General features: G+C 40.7%; 1 protein-coding gene and 1 pseudogene across 1 annotated transcript; one reads left to right on the top strand and one right to left on the bottom strand.

The window, feature by feature from the left end:
- Positions 1-361: 361 nt before the first annotated feature.
- On the top strand, positions 362-1,593 carry LOC106989813 (olfactory receptor 52P1-like; the record flags this gene model as incomplete). Its single annotated transcript, XM_015088276.3, has 1 exon — positions 362-1,593. A coding segment is annotated over one exon (1,014 nt), but the record flags the coding sequence as incomplete, so codon positions are not given.
- A 6,371-nt stretch (positions 1,594-7,964) lies between these two features.
- LOC106977786 (olfactory receptor 52P1-like) lies at positions 7,965-8,964 on the bottom strand (annotated as a pseudogene).
- Between the last annotated feature and the right edge of the window lie 1,227 nt (positions 8,965-10,191).

Raw genomic sequence — 10,191 nt, 5'->3', positions numbered from 1 at the left:
TGGTTTTGAATACTCTGTCACAGTGGTTGGTATTTCTATCCACGTTTGCTGCACAGGCTTCAAGTGACATTCTCTAAATGGATACACATTCAAAATTACACATAATAATTTCTGTGAAAATGATGTCGTGTGTGAATAATGATTCCGTTCATCATGAATAACACATTCAAAATGAAATATGTATTTGTCAGATGTTACACCACATTATTATAACTCTAACACGACAGCATTCTACTATACTACATGACATATGTTAGCTTGATTCCAGAATCATTTTTGAGTGTCTACACATTCCACCTTTTGAGTTTTCCATTTTGAAAACATTGATTCTTTTGGAATTTGAGGCTCATGAAATTTTTTTTATTGTTCTTCTCAGGTATTTCCCCAAAGAATCACCATGACCGTTTGCAATGCGTCCCTGGGTCACCCACCTTTCTTCATTCTCCAAGGCATTCCTGGGATGGAGGACAAGCACAGATGGATCTCTGTCCCCTTCTCTTCCATGTACTTCATCACCATCCTTGGGAACTGCACCATCATCTTCACCATCTGCACCGAGCGCTCCCTGCACAAACCCATGTTCCTGCTCCTCTGCATGTTGGCCCTCACAGACCTGGGCATGTCCACTACTACCATTCCTAAGGTGCTGTGCATCTTCTGGTTTGGCCAGAGTGAGATCAGCTATGTGGGCTGCCTGGTCCAAATGTTCTTCATCCACTTCATATCTGTGTTGCAGTCAGCCATCCTGATGACCATGGCCTTTGACCGCTACGTAGCCATCTGTGAACCTCTGCGTTATGCCACCATCCTTTCCAATAGTCGCATTGGGCTCATTGGCCTGGTGAGTTTAGTGAGAGCCATCCTTTTCATTCTGCCCATGCCTGTCCTCCTCCAGAAGATGCCCTTTCGTGTAAATCACGTCATCCCCACCACCTACTGTGAGCACATGGCTGTGGTGAAGATGGTGTGTGTGGACACCACAGTCAACAGGATATATGGTCTCGTGGTGGCCTTGTTGGTTGCTGGGCTGGACATCTCAGCTATTGCTTCATCGTATGTGCTTATCATCCGGGCTGTACTGCGACTATCTTCTAAGGAAGCCCACCATAAAGCAGTCAACACCTGCACCACACACATTTGTGTCATGCTTATCTCATACACTCCCTCGCTGTTCTCTTTTCTCACTCACCGCTTTGGTAGGGGAATTGCACCCCATGTACACACCATTCTTGGGAACCTCTACTTCCTTGTTCCTCCAATGCTCAATCCTATTATTTATGCAGTGAAAACCAAGGAGTTTCGGGACAAATTGACCAAATACGGGTGCTGGAAGAAGGTCCCTGTAACCATAACCCATGGTCAGAAGCCTGTCTGATCATCCAGCAGTAGTGGGTATGAGGAAAAAATGTTTAGTGGAGGCAGTTCCTGGGAGTATTGACTGGTGATGAGATATGTCGTATTGGGCAGATTGACTGTCCCACTCTTGGACAGAGAGGGTATGTCACAGGAGACCTCCTTGCTCTCAGTAACTCTAAAGGTCTAAAGGAAGAATCGTTGCCTATGAAGTTAGAATAATGACATATTCTCTCCTTTCTTGACATGCCAGTTGGGAAACTTATATTGATCATGTTTTTAAAAGTACTTTCAACCAAACACACAGAGTGCATAGAAAATAAGTTAGGATGTTTCCATATGGAGACAACATTGAGCAAAAATAACTGGCTCACCACTTTACCATGTAAGAGCAAGAATTATGTGGGTGTGAGCATGCATTTGTATTTGTTTGCTTCAGGGGAAACGGGGGGGGGGTGGAGATTGGGGGCAATGAGAAAGGACAAGGAAGAGTAAATTAACATTTACAGTCACTGCTTTATTTTCTCTGCTAGTTCACCTTACGTTTGGGTAAGAGACTGGTTATTTCCATGAAGATCAAAGGAATATGCACAGGAGACCTGAGCTGCCAGTCTCAGACAGCTCTCAGAGGAAAAGGAAAAAGGAGAAGCTCCTGACCGTAAAGGTTTACAAGCATTGGACCTAATTTCCTACTTGTAGAAACTCCCAGAGTCAACTGTTCTGCTCCTCTGAATGAATTCACTGTTTGACAAGAATCTCTCACAAAGAAAATGTCTGAGAATGCCCTGCTAATAGTTATAGCTACAAAAATCGATTTTGTACTGGAAACCTTTGAATGCAGACCTCTGTAAGGCAATTTCTATGGGTGCCCAGGAGGACGTCCTGAACAGGTACTCATGGCAGCTGTGGAGTTCAGGTCTTGTGCCCACGTGTGGGAATTCATTAATTCAGAGGATACCGTTTCTCGTTCTAGAAGGTTATTGTAGATATAATGGTGAATATTGTAAATTTCATGAAGCTGAAACCAGAAAGATTCTAGTGTTGTTCATCATATTGTATAACTAATATATGAGGCAGAATTCAGTAAAAATGATGCCTATGGTTAAAGCCACATCACCACCACTTAAGTGAGTCTCTTACAATAGTTTACCAGGAGGGAAAGAAATGAACCTTCTCCAGAGTGTTGTGCCTGCGGTAAGAAATAATAACAAATGTTTCCAGTATGCTGAACCGTTGGATACCAAGGGCTAGGACATTTCAGAACTTGAAATAAAGGGCACAGGCTTGAGGCGGAAAAAAAATGAGGATTGACCAGGAAGTGCCTTTTCTATGAATGGAAGAAATAGGAGCAGTAGGTTTGAGGAAGAGTCCTGCCTGTCTGGTTAGAGGACCAAGGTCAGATAATTAATCCTCCACAAAACAGACCAAATTCAAACCAAAGCCAAACTATTCAGCTCAATAGCTTATGATGTAAATGACCTATATATGTCAGGAGTGAAGGGGACTGAGGCATTCATTAGCCTGAAGAGCTGTGATAACAGGAGGCTTAGTTTTTGTTGAGATCTGAGAGTGATTTTCTTTTAATCTTATTTGAAAGGATTTGAGATACAGAAGGGAATCCACATGCTGTAAATATTTTTTTGTTTTGTTTTGGTGAGATATTCTTTAAACATGAGTAGCCTTATTTTGTTTTGTTTTTGTTTTTGTTTTTGTTTTGCTGAAATTATGGGCTAAAGATTTATTAAGGTCTGAACACAGCACACCTTGGGAAAATGTACTGGGAAATTGGCAGCAGCACCTGGTTCTGTGAAAACTTGGGAAACTGAAAATCAGAGAAGGCATGGAAAGGAAGCCTGTGTTTCTTTTCTCACTGGTATTTTTCTTTCTTCACAAGTGTTATTAATCTATGGTTGATTGTGTTTACTGCAGCATGACTTCTCTCCTGTGGCCTTGACTTCTCTCCTGTGGCCTTGCTGAAAATGTGACAGTTGATATTACTGGACAACGAACTGGTTCCGAACTCCAGTTCAGCTGCATGCTGCTTGAAAAATCAACACTGGAGAGATAAATGATGGTGGGTGAGGAAAGATTGCTTTATTCCAGAAGCAAGCAACCCTGGAAGATGGTGGACTAATGTCTCAGAGCCTGTCTTTCCTGTCCAGGCATAACTAGAGGGATTTAAAGGAAGGCATAGGGCAGGTAGGGGAGCTACGTGCAAGAGAAACAGGTGCCCAGGTATTTAGTTGTATGCAGACATGACCCTGAACAGACCTGCTGGCATCCCTGGTGGCTGTTTTGAGTATAGTTAGGCCTTATGTGGGAAATTTCTGGCCCTTTACTCCTCAAGGCTAGTGGTCTGCAGTTGTCAAGGAAAGCAAATGAGTTCTGCTGCAACCAAAGGACTTATGTCAGCACACAAGGTGTGCATTAGCTTGCAGCAATTAACCCTTGAAACCAGTTGCAGTGCTGTTAATGACAAATATGTTAACTGACTAGTTTACCCTTCATGCCTATAGAATTGTTTCTAGCCATGCAAAAATTAGAACAATGTTCATATGATTGATATCCTGGTCAAGCTTTAATCACTCTCTGCTTGGCTTTCAAGTCTTTGGAGGCTAATTTAATGCCAAGTCCTCTTCATTTTCCTTATCTCCACTGAGGAATTTTTGTCTTGAGATGTCCTAAGTCTCAAAACAAATTATAGATAACTATGCTAATGTTCGTATAAATAATGGTCTTATAAATAAACAATTTTCTCATAAACTATGAGGGAGGCAGCACATCTGAATGGAGTCTCAGGTATTGGGGTAGAAGAAGCTGAGCAAGCAAACTCTAGCTGGAGTTCCTTGACTAGGTTTTATGTTTTACGGCTAATTCTCTAGGACTCTTGGCTCCACCCTGTGGGGAACTTAGTTCTATCTTCTCGGTTCATGGTTTCACCCTTAGTGATCCTTACTTTTTCGTGAATGGTTACATATGTTTGCAGCTGAGTAATTTTTAGCCTGTGTCTTGCCAGTAGAATTTTGAAGGTTCAGGGCTTCCTTCCACTTTAGCAGGAAGAGGTATGGCTTCTTTCTCAAGTCAGCAGGAAGGAATCATGTGAAACCAGGTGATTTACTTGGGTACATACTGGTACTCCCTTGCCCTATCATAAGACTAAATGAACATGTGAAAACATCCTGAACTAAAAAGGAGATATGACCCTCAAGTGTTTAGACACTTTCAGAATGAAGTTTGGGGCCACACAGGTAAGTCACAACACCTGCCTTGGAGATAGCCAATGGTGAGGGAAATCCAGATTGGAGAGTGGAGGAAGGCAATGATGAGCATTAGTTGCAGCCCTGAGATCGACTGCAGAATTCATCCCACTATTGTCTTCTGAGCTTCCCCTCCGGGGAGAAGGGAACTTCCTGAACCCGTGGGGAGTAGAGCTGAGCTGTATAAAGGGTAAATTATGGCAGCCAGGAGAAGGTAGATTGCAGACTTCATCCTACAGAAAAAGTAACCAGATGAGGGCCCCTCTGCTTGCCAAAGTCATGCCTACCAGAGATTGCTTCCAGGCAATGATTAGGACTGACCCTGGAGATACTAAGGGCAGAGCCACACCTGGAAGGTTAAGAAAAAAAAAGTCTTCTGACTTTAGCTTCAAGACTTCCCAGTGATTTTGCTGCACAGAAATCCAGATTGCTTTCACTCAATAGTTTCTCCCTCCTTCATTCATGGTCAAACTTGGATTGTAGTCTGATGATTTTCCCAGTCTCCCCTGTCTCCCTAGCTTCATCCACACAGGTATTTCCACTAATAAAATTCTTCCATGTTTAATTTTGTCATAGAGTCTCCTTCTCTGAGGACCCAGACTAACATAGTTCTCTTGGGCAAACCCAAAAAGAAGGCAGGTGTCATGGTGACTGGCTGATGCATCCCATCAAAGCCAACTTCTAGGGGTACAACGTGTATCATAACAGTGGAGATTGGATGGAGGTGAGGTGGGGCATTAAAAACAGTGTAACTAGAAGAGGAAGATATTTTCAGTTTTCCAAATAGTGACAACTGTTTATTCTACAACGTACATACTCTTACTTAATTATGAGTATTAGGAATGAGGTAGGCACATAATAGTTGCCATGTTTTTATGATTAACCATTCTTTTTTTTTTAAATTTTTTTTCAATGTTTTTTAAATTTATTTTGGGACAGAGAGAGACAGAGCATGAATGGGGGGGAGGGAGGGGGCAGAGAGAGAGGGAGACACAGAATCGGAAACAGGCTCCAGGCTCCGAGCCATCAGTCCAGAGCCTGACGCGGGGCTCGAACTCACGGACGGCGAGATTGTGACCTGAGCTGAAGTCGGACGCTTAACCGACTGCGCCACCCAGGCGCCCCTGATTAACCATTCTTGATCAATGTTACACTTAGTCTTGCTGCACAACTTCTTGGTTATCTTTAAAGAGACAACATGGGCATAATAGCATGGGAAGACATTTTATCATCAAAAAGAGAATTTAGAATCAATCACTTACTACCTGTTTAATTATGGGAAAATTACAAAGAAATTGAACTTCTGTAAATTTACCTGCAAAATGGATATTATTACATAACAAGTTAAAGTTGAAATGGTTCCCTAAGCTATTATATATTAAAAAACCCAGCATAACTAGCCTAGTGGCACAGAGCCACTTAAACAGATGGTATTTCTGCTGAAATTGATAGAATGTGAGAAATATAAGATAGGCCTCTTCCATTCACTCCTATTCTAGGATGGAACTACCTCAACCTTAGCTATTGCCCTGAACTTTATGGTTTCTTATTACCCAGTATCCTCACATGTTTATCCAAGGTTTGAGTGATATCATTCTTCTCCATCACTGATATTATATTGGTGACAGTAGAATACTCAGTCCTTTATTTTCTTGCTTTTTTAAAACTCTGACATGTTGACCATGATGGTGGCTGAAAGTCAGTATCAGGCATAAATCCTCTCTCTGCTCCAACCTTCGATGGGAAATCTGGGTTATGAAGTACAAAAAGGCCAGGGAAGCCTTTATAGATTAGCTACCTGACTCTCCCCTTTTTCCTTCCCCTCAGTCCAAACTTCCCCAACACACTCTATACAAAAAAATACTTTCATAGTTAAGAATGAATTAGGATATTTCTTTACTAAGAGAGACAAATAGCAGAACAGGCTAGAGATAATCTGATGGCACAGATTATCTTGTGTGGATAATATGATTCACTCCCGTTTTGTAGGCATCCCCCTACACTGAAAGCTAGGCAAGACCAGTGGAAACTGAAGGAAAAGGGGTATTTAGTACAGAGGGCTCTCTCTGTCAAAGTCACATGAATTGAGGATGTTCTTAAGGTTTATAGACTGGTGAGCTGAACAGAGTAGAGAGGAGGTCAGGATTGGTCAGAAGTCCTGGCTAGGGATAAAAAGTACATGCACAACTCCTTCTCACAGTGTCATTATCTTTTTAAGAATCTCAAGCACAGGATAGAGATTTAAAAAGGATTTAAAAATTTAGGATTCTTTTTCCTGAGTTTACGATAATAACAATTATTTAACTTTAAAACTGTAACTATCCTATTTTTTAGTAGTTCTTATATTTCATGGATTCATTAAATTTTTTTTTTGGAAATGGAGTCATTTCTGCTTAAATATCCAATCTTGTATTTGCCTTATTACATTATGCAATTGACCCTATGATGACTATGTACTTAAAATGATTAGATAGAAAGCACTACAATGACTCAAATATTTCAAAGTGGCAAAGCTTCATCACATAAGTTGGTCTTTGTTCATGATCCGAGTTACCCTGGAATATCACTTAAGGAACAGGTAGCTTCCTGTTAACATATATCTTTTTTTTTTAAGGTAAATTTCCTGGTCACAGAAGTCTTTCGAATTAGGCATCTAGACACATGTTTTCCCTTGCAACGAAACCTGTGATATGTATTTCAATAATCCCACAACCTGTGTCTATATGTCATCTTCAAGTTCATCCATTTTTTTTATAATCATCACAATCATCTAATTAATATCGTGAACATGTTGCACTGCTGTTGCATTAGAAATAATCCTGGTGAAAAGACAAATTTCCGTGTTAAAGTGGTATCCAAAGATAGTGAGTATGTTAGGTGCTTTCAGTAGTAAGACATTCTTTGGAAACAGACACAGAATTTAAAAATTAGAAAATAGAAAGCCAAAGTAAGTATAAACTTTCCAGCAAGACAAGGAAAGATGATCTTGGCTCATCTACAGAAAAATCTTGTGTGTAGCTGATGAACGTGAACACAGATGTGAAAGTCATCAGGAGACCTGTGCCATAAAGGCACTTCTGTTTAAACAGACATAGAAAGAGCCATCTTGGCCTCTTCCTTTTTTAGTTCATAGCTCAATGAAAGGACAAACATCGGTTCTTCGTGCAAGCCAAAACAAAACAAAGCAAACAAACAAACAAACAAGCCAGAATGTGGGAAACCACCACACACAAATGTTACTTCTGATCTATATGTTCCACAGCCCATTTAAAGATATAACTGGGTCTTGGATGGTTGGGCAAAGCACTGTCAGTTGTTCTCACTGTTTATTTACTCACAGGTATATTGTCAGCACTCATAGTCTATGCAGGTCCTCTGCAAAGGCATTTGGTCACCTTGTGCCATATTTCCTTCATTTTTATACCATAGATGATGGGGTTGAGCACTGAGGGTAGAAGAAGGTAGAGATTGGCAAGGAGAACACGAGCATGAGGTGGGATATTGTGACCAATGCGGTGCATGAGAGACGAAAAGAGTGCAGGAACATAAGTGACAAGAATGACAAAGAGGTGAGCTGAACAGGTGTTGAGAGCTTTATAGGTAGCATCTTGAGAGTTGAGACATACCAAGGCCTGAAGAATGAAGCCATAAGAGAAGCCAATGAGCAGCAGATCAAGTCCCACCACTAGCAGAATCACAAAGAGCCCATAGATATGGTTAGGTCTGGTATGGTTACAAGCCATTTTCACCAAAGCCATGTGGTCACAGTAGGTATGAGGAATGACCATGTGGCAGAATGTCAACCTTTGAAGTAGAAGTGGCATGGGTTGGATAAGAATCACACCCTTGCCAGAGCCATCAGTCCCAGGCATCCAACTAAGGAATGGCTCAGAATTGTGTTGTAGCGTAACGGCTCACATACAGCCACAAAGCGGTCAAAGGCCATTGCGACAAGTAAGGCTGATCATACCACAGATGTTCCATGGATGAAAAACATCTGGGTGAAACAGGCATTGGCAGCTATATCCCCATCATTGAACCAGAAGAGGCAAAGGAACTTGGGCAATAGAGCCAGAGTAGATATGAGGTCAGCTACCATCAGCAAGGCCAGGAGCAGGTACATTGGGATGTGAAATGTGGGCTCTGTGGCCACCAGAAAGAGAATAGCACCATTGACAATGAGGACAGCCAAGAACATGGAGGAGAAAGGAATAAATAACCACAAGTGCTGTGACTCTAAACCTGGTATGCCCATCAAAGTGAAGTTCGGGATGCTGGAATGGTTGAAGATTAGCATCATAGATACTGTTGGTGGTTGTTAAGTGAAATTTAGACATCTGTCAATGAGACGTGCATGGTGGTTGGTTTGTTTTTTGTTTGTTTTTTTTTTTGTTTTTTTTTTTTGTTTTTTTTTTTTTACCAGTTTGGCTTTTAATGACTTGCTGAGATGGGAAAGATGGAAAAATACCTCTCTGGGGAAATGGAGTCTTCATTCTGGCTTCAGATCTATCTCTAAACATCTATATTGTTTTCACACTCATTTCTTTGTGAGGTGAGCCTCAGGCTTCTTTTCTGGATAGAGGATGTTGTAGTGGACCTTTCCTCTCACCTGTCCCAGTTCAGCAACTCTACACTTCAAACAATTTTTCTGGACTTCTGAGTTAGAAAAGGAGAAAATATTTTTATTCTTGATTAAAGGATGAACATTTTTGATACAAGACCCATGATCATATCATTGGGAAGCTTCCTAGTTAGAGAAGAAATATACTTACTCACCCCTTGTTGTAAAAGGGCTTAGCTGTTGGGGGAAATTTCCTTTGAGTTTCTTTGCTTTCACGTGTTGTCCATCTTCCAGGAATCCACTCTCTGGTTATGATCCTGTTTCTCCTTCTGGGTCTCTTTGCTTTTCAGACATGTGAAAGATATATTGTTCAAATAAGAACACCATCAGATGGTTGCTTCCCACTAGCTCCCATCAATGCACTTGATGGACAGTCCTTTGCAGTTTTTTTTATGAATTGTGCATATTTATTTCTTTTCAACTAGCCCTCATTCATGTGTAGATTGAATTGCCTTTAACCATGAGGGATTTACTTCAAATCAGCCCACTGTCCTCTTTCATTCTTCAGTTCCTATCATGAATTAGCTGAATTTCTCTTTCCTTCCAAAGACCTTCCATAGACACTCTAAGCAATAAAGCAAGAACCCCTTTCACAAATACCTGCCTGTACTGTATCTATTTTTTTTCATCTTCCACATGTTTTCCATTTCATGTATTTTTCAGGTCATGCAAATCCAATTTGTGCCTATAGCCACTACTCATAGTCCCACATTTTAGGGAACTTAATATTATCATGTAAAATATATTTAGAAAGTCCTCATAGCAGTTTCACTCATGGAGATGATTTATGATTCCTATAAGAAGTAGGTATGCATATGTTTGCATTATGGTGGAAATTTGTCTTAAACTTAGCCTTCTAAAAGGAAGCTAACTTTTAAAAAATGTTTTATTTTATTTTATTTTATTTTGAGAGATATATATATATATAGAGAGAGAGAGAGAGAGAGAGAGAGAGCACAG

This window comes from Acinonyx jubatus, chromosome D1 (genome assembly GCF_027475565.1).
Source record: "Acinonyx jubatus isolate Ajub_Pintada_27869175 chromosome D1, VMU_Ajub_asm_v1.0, whole genome shotgun sequence".
Lineage (NCBI taxonomy): Eukaryota > Metazoa > Chordata > Mammalia > Carnivora > Felidae > Acinonyx > Acinonyx jubatus.
The sequence above is the reverse complement of the archived record's forward strand: the minus strand, read 5'-3'. Positions and strand labels throughout refer to the sequence as shown.